Source organism: Ornithorhynchus anatinus, chromosome X2, assembly GCF_004115215.2.
Source record: "Ornithorhynchus anatinus isolate Pmale09 chromosome X2, mOrnAna1.pri.v4, whole genome shotgun sequence".
Taxonomy (NCBI): Eukaryota; Metazoa; Chordata; class Mammalia; order Monotremata; family Ornithorhynchidae; genus Ornithorhynchus; species Ornithorhynchus anatinus.
In genome coordinates this window covers 9457775-9481373 of record NC_041750.1, presented here as the reverse complement: position 1 = coordinate 9481373, position 23599 = coordinate 9457775, and the positions used below count along the sequence as shown (strand labels likewise).

Genomic DNA, 23599 nt, shown 5'->3' with positions numbered 1-23599 from the left:
TAAAGGGCAGGAGGGCGGTCGTAGACCACCCCTTCCGCCCTCGCCCCACCCTCCCCTCGGGGAACCTTGCTGATTATATCAACCCGAGGTGGTAACACCTCAGGCTAGGGGCTGGAGAGCTAGCTAGCTAGCTAGTTAGCGCTCTCCTCTCTCTCTCCCTCTGTCTCTCTCTGAATGATTCCAGCCCGAGGCTCGCTCTGTCACTTCTCCTTAGCCCCCCTATAACTTGAGAATGGGGTTCAAAGAGAAGAATAGACTGCACTGCTCCATCAGACAGGAAGGTCCTGAATTTATCTTCCTCCTCGAGGAATCCTAGCTCCTGCAACTTAAGGATCTGGGCAGGGACAGGAGTGGTGGGAGGAAGGAGGGGGGGGGGTGAGGTGGGACTGATTGAGCCTCTCTTTCCCGGTTGCCTTAACTGAGCTGGCCAGAATCCTCCCCCACATCCCCGGAACCCCAAGCGGGAGGGAAGCCTGATGGAGAGACTCCCAGAAATGGCGGGGGGAAGGAGGGGGAGGTCAGAGCAGTCAGTGGCTAGACGGGTACAAGTTATTGAGAGGCCCCACTGGAAGCAGGTCTGGGAGAAACCCGAGAGAGTTGGCAGGCTTCCAGGACTACATCATCAAGGTTTACAAGCCTGTTGTGAAGCCCGGAATGAGGTCAAAGCTGAGGCTGATCCTATCACCTTCCCAGACCCCAGCAGCACAGGCCCCAGGAACCAGCTAAAGGAGGGCAAATGGACATTGGATTGTTCTGATGAAGCACAAATCGATCAGATCTGAACGCTTTCTCCTTTCCCAGAGGACACTGGACAAAGTGGGGGAGGAGGCCTGGACTCGGGTCAGGCAGCGGTCGCTTCCCCATGATTCTTGGGGGGAACCGAGAAAAGGAATGGATGAGTGGGGAACGAGACTCTCAAAGGCGAAACTAGAATCCAGAACCTGCTAGAATCAATCAATAGTTTTAATTGAGCACTTACCCTGTGCAAAGCACTGTGCTAAGTGCTTGGGTGAGTGCAACGGAGTTAGTAGACACAATGTTCCACCTCAAGGAGCTTACAGTATAGCAGGGGAGATATCAGAATCAATTGCAGGCAGGGGAAGCGACAGATAAGCATGGGTATGCAAAGGGTGAGGAGTGGATGGGTTGAGCACCCAAGTGCTCAGATGACAAAAAAGTGTTGAAGTGACACTGGGGGAAAATAGGGGGTGGAGATGAGAAATTAATCAGAGAAGGCATCCTGGAGGAGATGTAATTTCAGTAGGGCCCTGAAGATAGGGGAAAGCTGTGGTCTGCCGGATGTGACAGGGGAAGAAGTTCCAGGCAGAGGGGAAGGTGTGAACGAGACGTCTGTGGTGAAAGAAATGAGAAGGAAGCAGAGTGAGATTTTTCTGCTTGAGAAGACAGAAGCTGGGGCATAGTGGGAGAGGAGCAAGGTAAGTGTGGAGGGGAGCTGACTTGAGTGCCTTGAAGCCAACAGTCAAGAGTTTCGGAGGAAGAACTGATCCAACAGAAATTCTGCTGGTACAAATTCAGGAGCAATGTAGGAGACAATGGGGCAGTGTTCATCCTCCCTCCCAGCCCCACAGCACTGATGTACATATCTGTAATTTCTTTATTTATATCAATGTCTGTCTCCCCATCTAGACTGGAAGCTCATTGGGGGCAAAGAATGTGCTTGTTATATTGTTATATTGTACTCTCCCAGGTTTGCTCTGCGCAAAGTAAGCGCTCAATAAATAAGACTGTGACTGAAAGAGCAGCCCAGGAGAAAAAGATCTGGGGTTTGGAGTGGGCCACAAGCCGAACAGGAGTCAACTATGGAGTGTGAGAGCAAAGAGAGGCAGAATGTGTTCTGAGACACCCCCATTGGGTATCATATCTCTGGAGGCAGGAGGTAAGGAAAACTCTGAGCAGAACTTGAAGATACCAGACAGATACCAGACACGCCTTTGCCAATCTGGAAGTAACACATGCATGTAATGTTACAACTGATCTGCAGGTTACCCAACACAGTACAATGACATCATATGGATTTCCTTTTAGGAAAATGTGCATGTCACTGGGCGGCGGAGGGGGGAATCCCTGCCCCCTGCCCCTCCACCCCCACCCCACACATCTCAACTTGAACCTGGAACCATTGCATTCCCTTCCCAGGTCCCTCTAAATAGAAATGCCACTTCCAAGCCATGGAACTTAGTGGCAGGAGCTGAGGTTGGATACCTGAAAGAAAAATTGACATCGGTCCATCAGTGGCATTTATTGAATGCTTACTGTGGGCAGGGCACTGTGCTAAGCACTTGGGGAAGTACAATACAACAGAGTGGACCAGCCCCTTCTCCTGGAAACATTATCCTACCTTGGCTTTACTGACTCTGTCATCTCCTGGTTCTCCTCATCTCTCTGGCTGTTCATTCTCAGTCTCCTTCACAGGCTCCTCCTTTGCCTCCCACCCGCTAACTGTGGGGATCCCTCAGGGTTCAGTCCTGGGTCCCCTTCTATTCTCTATCTTCACCCACTCCCTTGGAGAACTTATTAGCTTTCATGGCTTCAACTACCACCTCTGTGCTGATGATACCCAATTCTCCATCTCCAGCCCTGATCTCTCTCCCTCCCTGTAGTCTCGCATTTTCTCTTGCCTTCAAGACACCTCTACTTGGAAGTCCTCCCGTCACCTCAAGCTTAACATGTCCAAAACTGAACTCCTTCTCTTCCCACCCAAACCCTGTCCTCCTCGTGACTCTCCCATCATTGTAGACGACACCACCATCCTTCCCGTCTCACAAGCCCATAAACTTGGCATTATCCTTGACTCCTCCCATTCATTCAACCCACATATTCAATCCATCACTAAATCTTGTCGGTCCCACTTTCACAACTTTGCTAAAATCCGTCCTTTCGTCTCCATCCAAACTGCTACCACGTTAATACGATCACTCAGCCTATCCCGCCTGGATTACTGCATCAGCCTCCTTGCTGACCTCCCTGCCTCCTGTCTCTCCCCACTCCAGTCCATACTTCACTCTGCTGCCCAGACTGTTTTTCTACAAAAACATTCAGGTCACGTCACCCTGCTCCTCAAAAAACTCCAGTGGTTATCCATTCACCTCCGCATCAATCAAAAATTCCTCAACATTGGCTTTAAAGCACTCTACCACCTTGCCCCGTCCTACTCACCTCACTACTCTTTTTCTACAACTCAGCCTGCACACTTCGCTCCACCAGGGCTAACCTTCTCACTGTGCTTCGGTCTCTCCTGTCTCGCCGCTGACCCCTGGCCCACATCCTACCTCTTGCCTGGAACAACCTCCCTCCTCATATCTGACAGACAGTTACTCTCCCTCCCGCTTCAAAGCCTTATTGAGGGCACATCTCCTCCAAGAGATCTTCCCAGACTAGGACCCCCCTTTCCTCTTCTCCCACTCCCTTCTGCATTGCCCTGACTTGCTCCTTTTACTCTTTCCCCCTCCCAGCCCCACAGCATTTATGTGCATATCTGTAAGTACAGTGCTGTGCACCCAGTAAGCGCTCAATAAATATGATTGAATGAATAAATGAATACCTGCCCACAAGGAGCTTACAGTGTACATTCATTTAACTTCTCTGTGCCTCAGTTACCTCATTTGTAAAATGGGAATTAAGACTGTGAGCCCCATGTGGGACAGAGACTCTGTCCCACCTGACAACCTTGCATCTACCCCAGCTCTTAGTGCAATGCCCTACACATAGTAAGCGCTTAACAAATACCATAAAAAGGGGGAATGTAAAGGCATCTGGTGTCCTATCGGTGCCAAATGGAGACATACCGGTGGAAAAATGGATGACTAGCCACTTTTACCCATAGCCCAGTTCTGTCTCCTTGGGCTGGCTGAGGAGTCTTTCTTATTGGGGAGCCAAATTCGACTAGCTGCCATTGTTTTTATGAGATGTTCTTCCCCTTGACTCTATTTATTGCCATTGTTCTTGTCTGCCTGTCTCCCCCGATTAGACTGTAAGCCCATCAAACGGCAGGGACTGTCTCTATCTGTTGCCGACTTGTTCATTCCAATCGCTTAGTACAGTGCTCTGCACATAGTAAGCGCTCAATAAATACTATTGAATGAATGAATGTGGTCTAGTGGAAAGAACCTGGGCCTGAAAGTAGTAGTAATAGTATTTATTATGCTCCTATTTTGTGCAGAGCACTGTACTATGCACTAGGAAAGGGTATTCAGGTGGGAATTAGGTTCAGACCCTGTCCTGGGAAGGGCTCACAGTTTATGAATCTCAAACAGTTATTGCTCTAGGAAGTCAGAGGACTGGGTTCTAATCCTGCCTCTTGCCTGCTGTCCATACTCTATTCTGCAGCCTGAATTGTTTTCCTTCAGAAACATTCAGACCATGTTTCCCCACTCCTCAAGAAACTCCAGTGGTTGCCCATCCACCTCCGCATCAAACAAAATCTCTTCTCCATTGGCTTTAAAGCACTCAATCACCTTGACCCCTCCTACCTCACCGCTACTCTCCTACTACAACCCCGCCCACACATTTCATTCCTCAAATGAAACTTTCTCACTGTACCTCCATCTCGTCTGTCTCGCCGCTGACCTCTCACCCACAACCTACCTCTGGCCTAGAATGCCCTTCCTCCTCATGTGAGACAGATAATTTCTCTCCCCAACGTCAAAGCCTTATTGAAGGCACATCTCCTCCAAGAAGCCTTCCCTGATTAAGCCATCTTCTCCTCTTCTCCCACTCCCTTCTTCATCACCCTGACTTGCTCCCTTCATTCATCCCATCCCCATAGCACATATGTATGTATCTATAATTTATTTATTTATATATGTAGATTGATGTCTGTCTCTTCCTCTAGACGGTGAGCTCATTATGGACAGGTAATGTGTCTGTTGTTGTATTGCACTCTCCCAAGCGCTTAGTACAGTGCTTTGCACACAGTAAGTGCTCAATAAATACAACTGAATGAATGAATGATTTAAATAGCCCTTTCCCCTGGTCACCTCCAATAGCATCTGCAGAACACTCCCTTTTTGCAAGGGGGAGATCTCTTGGCTGCTTTCAAAATCCACCACTTCCACCCTCATCCATCCATCCCCATCCATTCTCACCTTCTAAAAACCCTTGTGTCCACTCTTCTTCCCTCCATGACCTCTATCTTCAACTGCTCACTCTCTGACAGCTCCTTCCCCTCCATCCTCAAACACACCCACATCTCTCCTTTCCTCAAAAAAAACTTCCCCGGATAGCTCAGCACCATTCAGTTACTGCTCCATCTTCCTCCTACTATTCCTACCCAAACTCCTCAAATGGGTTGAATGTCTCCACTTCTCCTCCAGCTCCCTTCTTGACCCTCTCAAATCCGGTTTCCATCCTCTTCATTCCACTGACTGCTCTTTCCAAGGTCACAATGACCTCCTCCTTGCCAAATCAAACAGACTCTCTACTCTGTCCTAATCCTCCTAGGCCTCTTAGTTGCTTTCCCACTCTGTAACCACTCCCTCCTCCTGGAAACACTATCTAATCTTGGTTTTTCTGATCGAGTTCTTCCCTGGTTCTTTTCTGACCTCTCTGGCTGAACCTTCTCCATCTCTTTTGCAGACTCCTCCTCTGTGTCCCCCTCTCTAACTGTGCGTGTCCCTGGAGGCTCTGTTCTGGATCCCTGTCCCGTCTCAATGTATTTATTCATTTATTCAATCTTATTTATTGAGCACTTACTTTGTGCAAAGTGCTGTAGTAATTGCTCGGGGGAGTAGAGAAGCAGCGTGGCTTAGTGGAAAGAGCACGGGCTTGGGAGTCAGAGGTCGTGGGTTCTCATCCTGGCTCTGCCACTTGTCAGCTGGGTGACTTTGGGCAAGTCTCTGAACTTCTCTGTGCCTCAATTACCTCATCTGTAAAATGGGGATCAAGACTGTGAGCCCCATTTGGGACAACCTGATTACTTTGTATTTACCCTAGCGCTTAGAACAGTGTTTGGTACATAGTAAGTGCTTAACAAACACCATAATTATTAATTATTATTATTATTACAATGTAACAACAGACACATTTGCTGCTCACAACAAGCTCACAGTCTAGAGGGGGAGACAGACATTAACATAAATAAATAAATTACAGATATATACATATATGCCTTGGGGTTGGGAGGGAGGATGAATGAAGGGAGCCCGTCAGGGTGACACAGAAGGGAGTGAGAGAAGAGTAGGGTTTAGTCAGGGAAGGCTTCTTGGAGGAGATGGACCTTCAATAATGCTGTGAAGTGGCGGAGAGCAGTTGTCTGTCTGCTATGATGCCTGTTTACTTGTATTGATGTCTGTCTCCCCTGCCTACATTGTAAACTCGATGAGGGCAGGGATTGTCTCTCTACATGAATATCCCACCAGCACTTCAAACTCAAAATGTCCCCAACTGAACTCATCTTTCCGCCCAGATCCTCTCTCCTCTACTTAGCTTTCCCATCCTAGTCGACACCACCACCATCCTCCCTGTCTCAGAAGCCCTCAACCTTGGCATTGCCTCGACTCCTCCTTCTCTGTCAATTTTCTACCATCAGCCTGTCACCAAATCCTCCTGGTTGTTCCACCACAAGATTTCCAGGATCCACCCCTTCCTCTGCATCCAAATGGCCACCACTCTGGTCTAGGCATCTGTAATATCAACTCAGCCTCCTAGCTGATTTCCCTGCCTCCAATCTCTCCCCTTGTCAGTCCATACTTCACTCTGCTGCCCCGATCATTTTTCTGTTTTGTTTTTTTTAATGGTATTTATTTGTTAAGCTTATCCACTCTTTTCTCCCAATACAGCCCAGCTCACCCTTCATTCCTCTTAAGCTCACCTATTCATTGAGCCTCATTCTCACCTCTCTCCCCCCTAGTAACTTGGACTTCTTGCTCGCACCCTTCCACCTGCCTGGAACTCCCTCCCCTTTCATATTTGACAGGTCACTGCTCTCACTCTCTTCAAATCCCTTCTGAAATCCCATCTCCTCCAGGAGGCCATCTCCAATCAATCTCTCATCTCCCCACTTCCTATCCCCAAATTGCCACTTCAGCCCTTCCTCACCACTTGAGCTTTTAAAGCACTTAAGTACTCACCACTCCCTTAGACTTGTGCACATTATTTGTATACTCCATTACTTCCTCTTATCTATAAATTAAGTAGCTCTCTCTGGCTTGGTTGCAAGCTCCTGAAAGGCAGGGATCATGTCTAATAATTATTATTATTATGGTATTTACTAAACATTTATTATGTACCAAGCGCTCTTTCAAGCACTGAGGTAGATACAAGGTAGTCAGGTTGGACACGGTCCCTGTCTCACATAGGGCTCACAGTCTTAATCCCCATTTTACAGATGAGAGAACTGAGGCACAGAGAAGTGAAGTGACTTGCCCAAGGTCACACAGCAGACAAGTGGTGGAGCCAGGATTAGAACCCACATCCTCTGAATCCCAAGCCCCTGCTCTTGGCACTAGGCCATGCTCCTTCCCCATGTCTACTAATTCTATTGTATTATCCCAAGTGCTTAGTATGGCGCTCTGCACATAGTAGGTGTTCAATAAATGCAACTGATTGATGAGGTTAGCAGCCTGAACACCTGGGTTCCCCATCTAGCTGTAACACTATATGACCTTATCTCTTCCCTGCCATCCCCCCAATATCAGCACCAACCCAGAGGAATGGAATATCTGGGTTCATCAGATAATACAAAACAAAGTAATTACCACAAGGTGAATACACACCAGTTTTTATTTTTGATATTTGAATGATCATCATTGCTATATTGTGTTCTCCCAAGCACTTAGTACAGTGCTCTGCACACAGTAAGTGCTCCATAAATCCCATTGATTGATTTTGGTTTTTGCACTGCTGTTGTTACTCTTTTTGAGGGACATTTTGTGAGGTAATAGCACATAATAGAGATTATTTACAAGGAAAAACCAATTGAAGAAAAATGTGCATGGGGAGTGATGGCATAGGACTGTCTGTATCCTTTGAGTGCCATCAGTGGCCATATGCACACTGAGTTTTCCTTAATGAGGGCTCGTCAAGAATGTAATTACTAAATTATAGGAGAATTGAGTTTCTGTAGATTTACATACTCCACTTGTTTATTCATTTGATTTTTCCATTCTTTCACTATTGTCAAGTCTATCTAGATTTTCCCTCCTACTCCTGCTATACATATACAATTTATGTATACCACCAAAGGGCAGCTCAAGGTCTGGTATTAAACCAGACCACCCTGTTTTCAGCTAACCTGGCCCTAGGACCCCAGTCCAGTTCCAAAACAGTACCAGGGGCCTTTATGCCCCTTTTGGGGGAATTTTGTTTTGGGCACCGGGTCTTCCTGGGCTATAACTCGGATGGTGTGCTGGACTTCCCACAAACCCAGGAGGGGAATGCAAAGGCTCTGGAGGTAGTGGAGGGGTTCAGAGCCCCATCCACCCACAAGAGAAATGTTGTAGGTGTGGGCTGAACTGAGCCAATATGCACACGAAGGCAGCAGTTGAGATATCACACATCGGGAAATGGTCATTCTCAGGGTCCGATTTTTGTTGTGCTGCAACTGGCCCCCTTACTCCTGCATTAGATTCCCCCAGAGCAGGGATGTGTATTTTATCATACTCTCCCCAGAAGATGCTCCATCAATACAATTGAAAGGACAAACACACAAGCTTGTCCAGCCCACCCAGGGCCTCCTTATATCTGCCTTCCTTGCAGGCTCATAGTCAGGGAAGCACTCTGGCTTTGTGGAAAAAGCCTGGGCCTGGGAGCTGGAGGACCTGAGTTCTAATCCCAGCTCCACCACCTGCCTGCTGGGTGACACTTGTTGCCACCTCAGTTTCCTCATCTATAAAATGGGGATTTAATATCTGTTCTCCCTCCTACATAGATTGTGATGAGTCCCTTATGTCCAACCTGATTATCCTGTATCTACCCCAATGCTTAATACAGTGCTTGATACATAGCGTGTAACAAAAAAAAGCTGCCGACCAGGCCTTAGCTCCAGGGGAACAGTGAGTGTCTGGGGCTGGGAAGGGATGAGAAGGTGGTGCCTAACCCAATTCATGGTTGGTTTTGAATCTGTGAATCTGTGAAAACAGCGGCTTCCCTGTAGATACAGCTGGTGGTGGAGAGAGAGAAACAGAGTGTGTGTGTGTGAGTGAGAGAGAGAGAGAGAGAGAGAAACAGAGAGAGAGAGAAACAGAGGGAGAGAAAGAGGGGGTGTTGGGAGGGGAGAATGGGATTCATTCATTTGATCATATTTATTGAGCATTTACTGTGTCCAGAGCATTGTACTAAGCGCTTGGGAGAGTACAATACAACAATAAACAGACACATTTCCCATCCACAACGAGCTTAAAGTCTAGAGGGGGGGAGATGGACATCAATATAAATCAATACAATTAAAGATATGTACATAAGTGCTGTGGGGCTGGGAGTTGGGGGAAGAGCAAAGGGAGCAAGTCAGGGCGATACAGAAGGGAGTGGGAGATGAGGAAAGGTGGGGCTTAACCTGGGAAGGCCTCTTGGAGGAGATGTGCCTTCAATAAGGCTTTGAAGGGGGAACGGGTAATTGTCTGTCAGATCTGAGGAAGGAGAGAATGCCAGGCCAGAGGCAGAGCATGGGTTGGGGGCGGCGTTGAGACAGGTGAGATCGAGGCACAGTGAGAAGGTTAGCACTAGAGGAGCGAAGTGTGCTGGCTGGGCTGTAGAAGGAGTGAAGCGATACAGATTTGCCCTGGATTAAGGTTCCTGGTCTTCTCCCCTCCTCTGCTTTACTGGGCCTCTGCTTCCCCCAGGGAGATCAAGCCCAGCAGCCAGCCTCAGAATGGAAATACTTTATTGGCTCATTAGTAGCGGTGGCGGGGGAGGAGTGGAGAGGAATGTTCTTCCAGGGACAGTATGAGTGGTGGTGTGAAGGTGAGCAGCTACAGATGGGATAACAGAGGGTAGGGCGCTGTCTGAGGGGGTCTTCTCCCTGGCCCTGCTCAGTGCCCACATTGCCCGGTCTGCCCTCTTAGGGTGTCATATTTCCCGCTCTCAGCCCAGTTACCAAGGGGTGAGGAGAAGGTGGCAATGAGAGTCTGAGAGAGGGATGGGGTCAGGGCAGGGCTCAGATCATCTTAGTGGTAGCGTTGGTCTGTAGTGCTCAACACAGGGCTCAGCAGGAGGTGGCCCAAGGCTACGCTACCCTGGCCTGCCCGGTCGGGACGGCAGCTGCTGGACGGTGGCCAAGAAAGTCCGGATCTCCATGGGCTGCAGGGTGACGGTCAAGGGGTCCAGTGGAGGCGGCCCGGACAGGGGGCCACGGGCAGAGGAGCCTGACGTAAGGAGAAGGAAGAAACAGGGAGTATTCTCTCTCAGGATGTGGCACTCAACAAAATATAGCACACTCTCACTCCCGAGGGACCTACCCCACCCCCGCAACTCTCCCCCGACCCCGCTCCCCCCGACTCCCAATCTGCTGTGCATGCCCCACCACTAAACTCTGCACGTTCCTGCACAGGGTCCATGCCCAGCTGACTCAAGGGAGCCCTCCTCTCAGGTATCCCCCAGATCCACCCCCCACAGCTCCCCAAGCCTCACTCGCACGCTCTCTCCACTGCAGGCGGCTCATCTTGGCTTTGGCCTGATCGGCCCCCAGGGTGGTCTCCTTGAGGGCGGTGATGTTGAAGGTGAACAGGTCCTGGGGGAAAGGAGGGAGAGGACAGAGTGATCGACTCTGCCAGCGTGTCCAGGCCGGCAATGTGATGTGGGGCTTTAGGGAGTTGCACCCTCCCCCTGGCTCCCTGTCCCCCGGCCCCACCCCGACTCAGGATAGTACCTGTAGGTTAAGGGTGATGGGCAAGGACATGTTGGCACACTCCCCCGCTTCAAACTGGTGCTCCAGGCGCAGCAGAACGGTGTCTGGGCCCCACTGGGCCAAGGTCAACAGGTGAATCTGGGGTGGTAACTCTCGCTTCAGGGCCGAGAACTAGGGAAGAATCGAGGAGGCTCAGCAAGGAGGGGTGGGGGGCTCGGCTCTCTCTCCCGTCTGTACCTGGCCCCACCACAACTCCCTCACCTGTGTCAAGCCAAGTGTGGCTGGATGGTAGGGGGTGCCCCCACGGAGGGCCAGGAGGAGCTGGGGTGCCATGAATTCCTGCTGGGCCAGGAGCCGGTGGGCCGAGGCAGCGGACTGTGGGGGGGTCACAAGCACCAGGTGCCTCCCCCGCACCACCAACCCCTCCTTGTTTGTGCCGGGTTCCAGGAGTGGCTCCCCGACCCCTCTGCCATCATCATACAGCAGCCGCCGATGCACCTGCGAGCAGAGAGGGAGGTCAGAGGGCTCAGGGCCGGATCGGGGGAGGGGAGGACAGGCACCTTGGGACCCATCCTGGAAGGTCAGGTCACATGCTTGCCTCGCTTGCTCCCTCCCTCCCCTCTTGCCCTCTCTGGAATCCCGGCCCCTCTTGGACTCTTCTTCCTTCTCCCCAGGCCCGGCACTAGAGGATGGCCAGCAGCTGGTGGAGGGGGGGAGCACGGCCCCTCCCCACAACCCTCAGCCCAGAGGTGTTCACCATGAGCTCCAGAGATCCCTCCCGGAGACTGCTGCCCCCTTGGGAGCGATCGGTCAGCACGGTCAGCTGCGCTTGCTTGTCCTGCGGGTCAGGGAAATGGAGGGTAGCGATTGGGTCAGAACCTGGGGAGAGCTCAAAGGGTCGGGTCATCTCTCTTCCCTTTCCCACCCTCTTTAACCTCACCAATAACTGAGAGAAAAGGCAGGACTGGGAAGGAGAGGGGAATGGACATCCTGGTGCTCGGGATGGGGGGAAAGGTGGTGGTGAGCTTGGTGGGGGGAGAGTGGGAGATGAAGAGGAAGGAGGCCCGGGGCCGGTACCTTGATATAGATACGACTGTTGACGGGATAATAGTTTCCGGCCACGGGCTCCGTCTGGTTTAGGTTCCAGCTGGACCGGTGGTCATACCTGGGGTGGGAGGAAGTCATAGGTATCAGAGGAGCCCTTGGGCTGGGGCCCAGCCTTGCCCTTTAGGGACCCCCGGGGGGGCATCTGAGGCAGGAGTCCAGGTGGTGGAGGTCAGCAAAAGGAGAGGGACAGAAACGTGGGGGTGGCTGCTGGGCAGCACCTATGACCCCCACAGGACCACCCCCCCAGGCACCTCCCCACCCCCAAACACACACCTCCGCTCCAGGATCTCCCGGCCATTGCTGTCCGTATAGAAGAGCAAATTGCTCTCCAGGAGTGTGTCGAAGCGGCTGATGACCTCCTTACCCCAGCCATCCCTGTGGGGAGATCAGGTGAGACCCTGCCCCAGACCAGCCCCGATCCAGCCCCCCACCCTCTCCCCTAAGCCCGCTACTCACTCGATGGGCAGGGGTCCTAGTGTCCACTCCAGCTCCACGTGCCGCTGCCCAGGTCGCAGCCGGACCACCTGGGAGCACCAGGCTGAGAAGTTCTGATAAACTTCCTGAACCAGCGGTGTCTGGGAGGAGGAAGGGGGCGGGGGGGGGGAGCTGAGCCTGGGCCACACCCCAGAAGTCAGGCACTCAGCACCCCAGATTTCACAGCAGCCCAAAGCCACCTTGCCAGCCTGCCTGCCACCCTCCCCACCCACTCCCCATTCCTACCCTCCGCCCATACCTGCAGGAGCTGGGTCTGCACACGGCCCCTGGGACTCACAGGGAACGGCTCAGAGCGGTTGGGTCTGAAGATGTAGGCGCCTGAGGCCTGGGCATTCTGGTCATTGCCAACGCTAGCGTTGTACCTGAGGTAGGAGTGTCAACTTGCCCCCCACCCACCCCACCCTGTCCCCTCACAGTCCAAAGCCAGAGCCATGTCTGGGCCAGGCAACTCCAGGTCCTGGAGAGGAGATGGGCAAATCCCACCCCTTGCCTCACCCCTGCGCTCACCAGTAGAAGGCCTGCCTGACTGGCAGGGAGATGCCCGAGTCCAGGTTCTGGATCTCACTCAACAGCCCAGTAGCAGGATCAAAGAGGACCCGGAGATGCTGGAGGTGGGAGCAGACAGCAATAACAGTCATCACTGTGTTACTCGGTAAGCGCTTACCTGTGCCCAGCACCGTCCTAAGCGCTGGGATAGATACAAGTTAACTGGGACAGACACGGTCCCTGTCTCCCATGGGGCTCAGAGTCTTTTTATGAGGGGGTGATGAGCTAGTTTGAGGCACGGAGAAGTTAAGGGACTGGCCCAAGGTCACGCAGCAGGGAAGAGGCGGAGCGGGAACCGAACCCAGGTCCCTCTGACTCCCAGGCCCGGGATCTTCCCACCAGGCCACGCTGCCTCGGAGCAGACAGACTGAAAGCCGGAGCGACTGTGCCTACTTCATGGGATGCTGCTGTTCCTCCTCCTCCTCTGTCCCCCTCCCCTCCACCTTCCCCTTTCCCCTCCTCACCTCATTCTGAATCTGCTGGGGCTGTTTCACAAGGAGGGGCTCAGAGGCCCGAGAAGAGGGGACCCGGCTGGTGACAGAGGTGACGGTGTAAACGCTGAAGCCAAGGGCAGGAGCAGAGGCCATGAAGAGGAGCTCCCGGGGGGCGGCTCCCTGGTCTCCCCTCACTGCCCGGGTAAAATTAGACACAGGCACCACCTGGTGGGAAGGAGAAGGAAGCAGGTTCAGTGGGGCTGGGAGGAAGGGAGTCATCGTTAGACCCAGAGAAGAAAGCCCTCCTCCTCTTCCTCCACCTGGTGGGGTTGAGGTGGAGCCCAGGAGCGCAGAGCAGACTCCAAGAGGATCCAGCAAAGTGGGGGTGAGGGGCCCGCTTCCTGCCTCCACGCACCTGGCTGGGGACGGGCTGTCCACCAGGGTCCCGCACCGTGTAGGCGGTGCCGTTCACGGGCAGTCGAACAGGCCAGCTCACCCGCCGGCCCAAAGGATTGTAGAGGATGGTGCGGAACTGTGGGAACAGCGGGACGAGGCAGGGACTCAGACCTGCCCGGCCAAACCCTTGCGGGACCTCTCCCAGGACCCCCGGCACCCAAGTCCTGGTTCCCCCACGCCCAGTGGCTCACGCTGGCAGCCCCCTCGCTCAGGGGACAGACGCTGATGTTGAGTCCGTGGCAGAAGGTGAAATCCATCTTGGTGCGCCCCAGGCCAGCCAGCGCGTTGCTCACCACCACCTGAGACACGTATCGGTCACTGGGGGGGGCCCTCCCGCTCCCCCGCCTCCCGCCGGCCCCTTGAAGAGGTGGGCACACCTGGCATGACTTCCAGCCTCTCGCCAGTTGCCAAGCGTAGTCGTCGGCCACATGCTGCTTGGAGGTGCCGCTGACGGCGTCGTGGTGCTGGGCCACGGCCATAGCCTCTCCTAGAGGGTGAGGGCAGAGAGAGAGAGAGGGGAGGGAAAGGGGGACGGTAAATGTGGTGGGCCAGAGAGAGAGGGGTGGGAAAGGGGGACGGTAAACGCGGCGGGCCAGAGAGGGGGACGGGAGGAGACGGGATTTCCCCTCCCCTCCCAGCTACCCTCCCCCCACACCCAGGACCATATCACTCACTGAGCAGGCTGCTGTCTCCCGACCCATAGGGTCCCGCCATGGCCGCTGGCCCTGCCAGCACCTCCAGCTGGTTACACACCTGGGGAAGATGGGGGAGGGGGCGGTGAGTGCAAATCCCCGGCTGAACCTGGCCGGAATCGGCAGGGAGGAGATAGTCGAGCGGGGCCCCGGGACCGGTGAGCTTGCCCACTAACCCTTTTGACCCCAAAGGGGGTGTAGGGGGCGGGGGTGGGAGGGACCTAATACCCTTAGCGGGTGGAGAGGTGAGGTCCACAGGGGTTTGTGGGAAAGAGAAGTGGGGTAAGGAAAATTGAGGGCTGGGAACTGGGGGCGAGGAGGGGTCTTGTAGCCTCAGGAACGTGGAGGCGGGGGAACTGAGAGGCAAAGCAGGCAGGAGGCCTGAACTGCAGCCCCGAGAGGAGGAAGGAGATATTTGGCGGGAGGGTGTGGAATGCAGGGGGTTCCCCTAGACTGTCGGCTCCTTGTGGGCAGGGATCGGGTCTACTGACTCGGTTGTACTGTATTCTCCCAGGAGCTCAGTACAGAGCTTTACACATAGAAAGCGCTCGGTAAATACCATCGATTGAAGCTTCGACTCTCACCATCACCCGGCCCTCCCCGCCGCCCCCGTCCCCTGTCCCCACCTGCAAGAAGTTGTTGCTGAGCCGCTCGTAGCGTTTGAGGGCGGGGCGGCTGGTGAAGTATCCCGTCCAGAACTGGTGGGGGCCGTCCGCATATGGGAAGAAGTCATCCTGCTTCAAGGACCTGGGGGATGTAGTAGGGCTCGTCTCACTTACCACTTGCTCCCCACCAACTCCAACCCAGAGACACCCCGTCCTTCCTCCCAAGTCACCACCCTCCTCCCTCCCCGACCCTTGCCTTCTGGACCTCAAGCCCGGCTCCCACCCGCTCACCCTGGCCCTGGGTCCCCTGCCCTCCCGCCCCCCCTCGTTACCAGGTCAAGTTGGCTTTGTTGAGCGCCCCTAGGTAGCAACTTGGAGTGGAGTAGAGGACGTGTACCCGGCTACCATTTTGTTGCTGGAGACGGAGAGAGCGGAGTATGGAGAGGGGGTTGGGGCGGATGATACTGGAGGGGGAGGGCAAGAGAAAAAGGGAACTGGGGCCCAACTGAAAACCATGGCAGGGGGCCTCACCCCAGGTACCCTCGGCACCCCCTCAGGCCTCCGCTGGGCGAATCACTCAACTCCTCTGGGCTTCGGCTTTCTCCTCTGTCAAATGGGGATGAAAAACCTGTTCTCCCTCCCCTTTAAACTGTGAGCCCCATGTGGGACAAGGTCTGTGTTCTACCAGATTAAACCTGTACCTACCCCAGCACTTAGTACGATTCTTGACACATAAGAGACACTTAACCAACACCACAATTATTATTATGTTACATTATTATACTGGGAACAGCACGGCTTAGTGGAAAGCACGGGCTTGGGAGTCATAGGTCTTGGGTTCTAATCCCACCTCTGCCACATATCAGCTGTGTGACTTTGGGCAAGTCACTTAACTTCTCTGAGCCTCAGTTACCTCATTTGTAAAATGGGGATTAAGACTGTGAGCCCCAAGTGGGACAACCTGATTACCTTGTATCTACCCCAGTGCTTAGAATGGTGCTCGGCACATAGTAAGTGCTGGGCACACAGGAAGCGCTCAACAAATACCATCATCATTATCATCATCACCATTAACCCTCTGACCTGGGCATTTACAAGGCGGATGAGCTTATCCATATTCTTGAACCACAGGTTGGCATTCTCATAGTGGAAATCGGAACCCATGGTCATGACGATGTGGTTAGTGCGGTAGTGCTTGGCCTGGGGGGGGGCGGGCAGGGTGAGAAGAGGAGGGAGGTAAAGGACAGAAGGAGAGAGCTACCCATCCCCACCTCCCCCTCCCACCCCACGTGTGCCCGTGCGTGCACACACACGCATCCCTACTGTAAAAGCCCCTACTCCCAGAGTTCAACTCCTAGATGGCTGGAGAGCCCAGAAGCCCATCCCACTCTTGACTCCCTACAGGTGTCCAGCCTTGCCCCCACGGCTCCCCGACACTCTGACCTGGGTGGCAGCTGTCTCGAGGAAGTAGCTGACCAGCTGTTTGGCGTTGTATTCTGGGCTCCCAGGATCATCCACCACGGGGTTGTCGGAGCAGAGCACATCCCAGCACAAGCCCAGTGGGGGATTGTAACCATTGGGGAGGATGCCTGGGGGTGTCAACTGGTTAGGCCTCGCTTGGCCCTCCCCCCGGCTCTACCTCTGCTCCCACCTCCACCCGCTGTTTGGGTAACTCACTGGTGAAGAGGTCGGCAGTGGGAGGTTCCAGGCTGGTACTCGCTCTCCAGATCTGTTCCATCTCCCGCTTGCTTTCCCGATTCTTCTTGTCCTGATAGTCCAGGCGACCGAAGAAGTAGCCATCAAAACCCATCTATAAGGGGAGGGGATGGGCTTTCAGAGCCAGGTCACTGGGCTCGGGGAGAGAGAGGGGGAGCGAGAGAGAGAGAGAGAGAGAGAGAGAGAGGGAGAGGAAGAGGGAGAGAGAGGGAGAGAGAGAGGGAGGGAGAGAGAGGGAGAGAGAGAATGCGTGTGTGCGTGTGTGTGTACGTATATATATATGGAAGGGAGAATGGTCCAGAGCAGTGCACCAATAAAACCAATTTCCCGTTCCAGTTTTGATGCTAAGAGCCCAGGCGTGGGAGTCCGAAGGACCTGGGTTTTAATCCCAGCTCCACCACCTCCCTGCTGTGTGGCCTTGGGTCAATTCACTTAACTGCTCCGGGCCTCAGTTGCCTTATCTGTAAAATGGAGATGAAGGACCTGTTCTCCCTCCCGCTTAGACCGAGTCCCTTGTTAGGGCAGAGATTGTATCCAACCTGACAGTCTTGTATTTACCCCGGCGCTCAGTACGGTGCTCGGCCCATAGTAAGCACTTCTTAACAAATACCACCACTATTTTGTTTTGTTCTCGTCGGACCCCACGACGGAGCTGGGGCTGAGCTGCCCTTTCCGGGATTGGGGTATGCTTTGGGTTTAGCTCTCTCCCACATGGGTGTGTGAGTGTGAGAGGTCAGGGAGATGGAAAGCAGAGAACGAGGCCGGGGGCTGATGAGGGCCAGGCAGGCCAAACCTGGGCGAAGAGTGAAGCCTGCTCCCGGGAATGGCCGAAGGGGTCAATGTGCCAGGCAGCCCGAGGCCGGCCGCAACTCCCAAACGTGCCCTGCAGGAAGCGCAGTCCCAGGCTTAGCTGGTCGATGATGGCATTGTAGTGGCTCGCCGCCTCGTCGTTCATGCACCAGCCGCCGTTGGCAAACTCTAGCCTCCCTGCAGGCAGTCAGGGGAGCCCCGGGGGGAATGGACAAGGAAGGAGGGAGCCCCCCCGCCAACACGAACCCAGATGCTCAGTCACCTTCATTCAGATGGACACCTACCCTCCCACCTAGCCAGCATGTCCATCCCCCGCCGCCCTCCTCCCCGTTGGGATTGAGCACCACGGCCCAGGGCTCCAGAGTGGCCGGTCCATGCCCAGGCGGCCTGCCGCGCTAACCCCCGGCCCTTCCCGCCACTCACCCTGGTCGACTAGTTCCCGCACCGCCTTCTGCATCTGGGGCGTCTGCTGGTGCCACCACTGGGCGAAGAAGGCGACCTCCACATACACGAAGCGCCGCGTGGGATCAGCCAGAAGAGCGGGCACCACCGAATCCAAGATGTACTGCACCCCCGCGTGCTGGATGTCATTCCGCACTATAGGTACCAAGAGCCCAGCTGCTCGGGACCATGCCCAGACTCTCCCCACCGGGCAGTGCCGAGCAGGGGCCATCCACTTAGGACCGCTTAAATATTCCCTGGCCCGTAACAGGGGAGAGGAGGGGACAAGCCAGCCCCCTAGTCTCCCGCAGCTTCACAAAACTCCAGCTAAGCACTCTTCCCCTCCCCTGGTTGATTCCTGGGTGGGCCAGTCTTAGCTCGATATAGCAGAGGTAGCAGTAATAGGATTTATTGAGCACCCTGTACTAAGTGTTTGGGAGGTCCAAAGCAAGCCAAGAGACACATTCCCTGCCCACAAGGAGCTTACACGCTAACGGGCCCTTAAGCTAGGCTAGAGCTAGCCATTGGATGACTGACTTGGGCTCCGGCTAAAAGGTTATATTTTTCCCGACCTGGGCGCCCCCGACATGCCGGTGGGACTTATGTGCAGGTATCGGTGGCCTGGTAAATAATAATAATAATGATTTGGTACTTAAGGGCTTACTGTGTGACAAGCACTGTTCTAAGTGCTGGGGTAGATACCAGTTAATCAGGTTAGACACAGGCCCTGTCCCACCTTGGACTCACACTCGTAATCCCCATTTTTTTACAGATGAGTTAACTGAGGCGCTGAGAAGTGAAGTGTCTTGGCCAAGATTCCACAGCAGACATGTGGCAGAGCCGGGATTAGAACCCGGGTCCTTCTGACTCCCAGGCCTTTGTTCTATCCACTACGCCAGGCTGCTTCTCGTGGTAGATGCGCAGACAATAATGCCCAGCAGCTCCAGCATGCCAGGTAAGGTCGCAGTGTTGTGCAAGGTTACCATTTTTGATTCCCAGAAATGTTCCTCTGATCCGTCCCTCCCCCGAATCCTTCCCGGGCCCCTCACCTCTTTCCCCACTCCCCCAAGCCTGACTTGAACCCTGCCTCCCTGCAGCCCGAGGCCCTGGTTTTCACCAGCGGTGGATTTCGCCCTCTACTCTCTGACCCCCACAGCCAAAAGGAACAATAATGACAGAACTCAGGACCGCCAGACTGAGGGATCCAATGTCCCTGGTTTCCTCTTTAAAAGCTGGGGTGGCTCCCTCTTTGGGCCTGAGGGGACGGGGGTGGGGAGGGGAGTGGGGGGTGGTCAAGGAGACTGCTCAGCCTCTTACCTCCATAGAAATACTGGTCCACAGTCTTGAGCCAGCCGACGTCATCGTGAGTGTGAGGGAGGAGGTGGACATTGAGCATGGAGGGCTGAGTGGCTGGGCAGGACTGGGAAGAGAGAGCAGAGGTCCCTGGTTGCACGCACGAAATGAAAGTGCCACAGAGACAGAGCCAAACCCACAAGCTTACAGCCCTGGTGCCCCAAACCCTGGAGGGCAGGGGTGGAGGAAAGAGGAAGGAATTCAATCAATAGTATTTATTGAGAGCTTACTATGTGCAGAGCACTGTACTAAGCGCTTGGAATGAACAAGTCGGCAACAGATAGAGACAGTCCCTGCCATTTGACGGGCTTACAGTCTAATCAGGGGAGACGGACAGACAAGAACAATGGCAATAAATAGAGTCAAGGGGAAGAACATCTCGTAAAAACAATGGCAACTAAATCCACTCAGAGAGTTACAGAGGTTGGGAATCACCCAGACCATCTGCTTCCTCCCCCTACCCCACCGCCCAGCAAAACCTCGGGGTTTTCTCTCTTCATTGTCTTCTAGCTCTACAGCTTATCTCCTGGGCAGAGAAAGGTTCACCGCCCTCTACCACCTCCACCTGGCCTGACCTTCTGGCCCGTGCAGGCCTTCTTCCCCCAAGAGGGAGAGGCCAGACCCAAGGAAAGAGGCAACTGAGGCCCCCCAGATATATAATAATAATAATGTTGGTATTTGTTAAGCGCTCACTATGTGCAGAGCACCGTTCTAAGCGCTGGGGTAGATAGAGGGTAATCAGGTTGTTCTACGTGAGGCTTACAGTTAATCCCCATTTTACAGATGAGGTAACTGAGGCACAGAGAAGTGAAATGACTTGCCCACAGTCACCCAGCTGACAAGTGGCAGAGCTGGGATTCGAACCCATGACCTCTGACTCCCAAGCCCGGGCTCTTTCCACTGAGCCACGCTATATGGTGAGGCCAGTCCCCAGAGTCCTGCCTGTGCCCATCTCTGCCCAATAGGAGGGTTGATCCATGTTTTCCTGAATGCCCCGGGCTACCTGCTCTCATCCTGTCCTCTGCTGAGCCCCAGGGCCTACCCATTTATTCATTCATTCATTCAAAAGTACTTACTGAGCACTAAGCAAATAGAATTATAGATATATACACATCAAAACAAGTAATCAGGCATCAATATAAGCAGAATTACGGATGCGTACACATATTCACAAGTGCTTTGGGGCAGGGAGAAGTGGGTAGGGCAAAGGGAGTGAGTCGTGCGATGCGGAGGGGAGAGCTGAGGAAAGGGGAGGCTTGGTCTGGGAAGGCCTCTTGGAGGAGGTGCGCCTTCAGTAGGGCTTTGAAGTGTGTGTGGGGGTGGGGGGAGTGTGACTGGTGGATTTGAGGAGAGAAGGCGTTCCAGGCTGGATGGTGGGACAGGCGAGAACGAGGCACAGAGAGAAGGTTAAGCGACACCAGAGGAGCGGAGTGAGCGGGCTGGGATGTAGAAGGAGAGAAGGGAGGTGAGGTAGGAAGGGGTACGGTGAGGGCGAGCTTTGAAGCCAACAGTGAGGAGTTTTTCTTCGATACCGAGGTTGATAGGCAACCACCGGAGATTTCTGAGGGGGGCGGGGGGTGACATGCCCCGAACGTTTCTGTAGAAAAATAATTTGGGCAGCGGAGTGAAGTACGGGCTGAAGTGGGGAGAGACAGGAGGTTGGGAGGTGGGAAAGGAGGCTGATGCAGTGATCCAGTCGGGATAGGACAAGTGACTATACCCAGGGCTGCCCACTCCTCTGCCGGCCAAGCCGGTGAAGATAAAATAAAAGAAATAATGGCATCTGTTAAGCGCTTACTATGTGCCAAGCACCATTCTAAGCGCTGGGGGGGATACAAGGGGATCAGGTCGTCCCCCGTGGGGCTCACAATCTTCATCCCCATTTTCCAGATGAGGGAGCTGAGGCCCAGAGAAGTGAAGTGACTTGCCCAAGGTCACCCAGCTGACAAGCGACCCAGCCGGGATCGGAACCCACGACCTCTGACTCCCAGGCCCGGGCTCTTGCCACCGAGCCACGGATAGAACTAAGGGGTCCGGGTTCTCAAATGAGTGGGTGCCCAGGGTTTGTTTTTACTATCCCCTCAGAAAGCAGAGGGAGCCTTCCTCCACGGGGCGAGCAATCAATCACTGCTCTTCATCGGGCGTCGGAGGCTGGGGCGTCTAAACCTTCTCCCCTCCGCTTTGGTCCCATCTCCCAAAGCTCCAGCCGTCCCGACCGCCACCCCCAACCCCCGGCTCCCTCTTCAACCTGGTGGGGGGGTCGGGAACGCGTCTCTCGACAGCGCTGTCCTGGACTCCCCCGAGCGCTCAGTACATCGCTTGCCTGCCCGGCGACTCTTTCCCCTTTCCCGACCCCCGCGCTAACTGGGCCCTTCCTCCGCTCACCTCGTAGCCGCACCCGCGAGCGTCCCTCGCCGTCAGCAGCGTCAGCAGCAGCGGCAGCAGCGGCGACACTCGCCCCCGCGGGCCCGGCCGGCCAGCAGCCATCACGGCCCCGACTCGTCCGCTCCAGGACCTACCGCCTGACCCTCCCGAGGCCCCGCCCCTTGGTGCCGAACGGACCAATCAGGGACGAGCGAGGGCCTCAGCGCCCTGCGGACCAATGAGGAGACACCTCTCGGAGCAGCCCCGGCCGATTCCAGGAAGCGGGAGCAAGTAACCGGGGGAGGTCGGCTGAGAGAGTCAGAGCGCTTGGCACAGGGCAGGGCGCTAGACTTTTAAACTCCTGGGGTGTGTGTGTGTCTCCCCTCCTAGTCGGAGCAGCGTGACAAGAGCGGGAGACTGGGAGTCAGACGACCTGGGTTCGAATCCCCGCTCTGCCATTTGCCTGCCGGGAGATCTCGGCCAAGTCAATTCGCTTCTCCGGGCCTCATCGACTGTAGAATAATAACAACGATGACATTTGCTAAGCGCTTACTATGTGCCAAGCACTGTTCTAAGCGCTAGGGAGGATACAAGGGGATCAGGCCGTCCCGCGTGGGGCTCACAGTCTTCACCCCCATTTTACAGATGAGGTAACTGAGGCCCAGAGAAGTTAAGTGATTTGCCCAAAGTCATACAGCCGGCAAGCGGCTGAAGGGGCATTTGAATCCATGACCTCTGACTCCCCAGCCCGTGCTCTTTCCACCGAGCCACGCTGCTTCTCTTAATGGGGGATGCAATACCTGTTCTTCCTTCTATGGAGACCCGTGTTGGACTCGTATCTACCTCAGCTCTTAGAACGGTGCTTGACACCTAGTAAGGGTGTAACAGATACCATCGTTATTGTATTTTTACTCTCCCAAGCACTTTGGAGTGCCCTGCGCACAGCACTCAGTGTTACTGGGTGCCCCTGATGGTTGCTCAATAAATGCGTTCCCTCAGTGGGGGGTGGCTTCCTCTCCAACCATCAACCACCCAGTCCCCTAGGGTACGAAGGTGGCCACGTTCTGAATTACTACCCCAAAGGGAAAATCACAGTTACCTTGGGCAAGTTGTTTCACACCTGTCATGGGTCAAATGGGGATTTTAAATATGATCTCCCTCCTCAGACCGTCTTCCACAGCGGACAGGCTGAGTCCAACCTGTCTTACATCTACCCCAGAGTTTAGCACTGTGCTTGGCACAAAATACCACTATTATTATCCCAACACTCCTCCCACATTCATCAAAATGGTCTCCCTCCACAATGCAGGCTCCCTCCTCAGTCTTCTCCTCTTCCCAGCAGCTCCTGCTGCTTTTTCCCTCATCTCCAGCTTGCAGAGATCGAGACCTCCAAGAAGGAGCGGTAGAAAGAGGAACCAGGGGCAAAAAAAAAATAAATTTATTGTTCTTTTGCTTCAACAAAAGGAGAATCCACGAGAGTGTGTGTGTGTGTGCACGCGTGCGGGGTGGGGGGGTTGATTTATGGAAATAATCTGAAGATTCCCAGGAGAAAAAGATCCACGTTCATTGTCCAGCCCACTGAGGAGCTTGGGGGAACTAACACAAGCCCAGTGAGGATGAAGCCCAGATCTGGGATATGGTGACAAGAGTGAGAATGCAGAAGAGAAGGATACAGAGGTCCAGGAAAAGGTGGCCCAAGTTAGGGACCTAGAGAGGTCAGGGTAAGAAGGGAATTGGGCATAGCTCCTAGTGTTGTTGGTCGGGACCTCACCAATTTCT

At 54.1% G+C, this 23599-nt stretch overlaps 1 protein-coding gene across 1 annotated transcript; it reads right to left on the bottom strand.

The window, feature by feature from the left end:
• Positions 1–9821: 9821 nt before the first annotated feature.
• Positions 9822–21958, bottom strand: MAN2B1 (mannosidase alpha class 2B member 1). Its single transcript, XM_029053048.1, has 24 exons — positions 21842–21958; positions 19421–19523; positions 18086–18259; positions 17646–17839; positions 16814–16946; positions 16580–16725; positions 16220–16336; positions 15469–15551; positions 15158–15278; positions 14514–14592; positions 14217–14326; positions 14031–14138; positions 13799–13915; positions 13414–13608; positions 12911–13008; positions 12642–12765; positions 12365–12483; positions 12182–12283; positions 11879–11966; positions 11559–11639; positions 11063–11299; positions 10823–10972; positions 10585–10684; positions 9822–10319 (listed from the first exon to the last, which is right to left on the bottom strand). Exons 1-24 carry the CDS (start codon positions 21941–21943, stop codon positions 10186–10188), a joined length of 3015 nt encoding a protein of 1004 aa, XP_028908881.1. The 5' UTR covers positions 21944–21958; the 3' UTR covers positions 9822–10185.
• Between the last annotated feature and the right edge of the window lie 1641 nt (positions 21959–23599).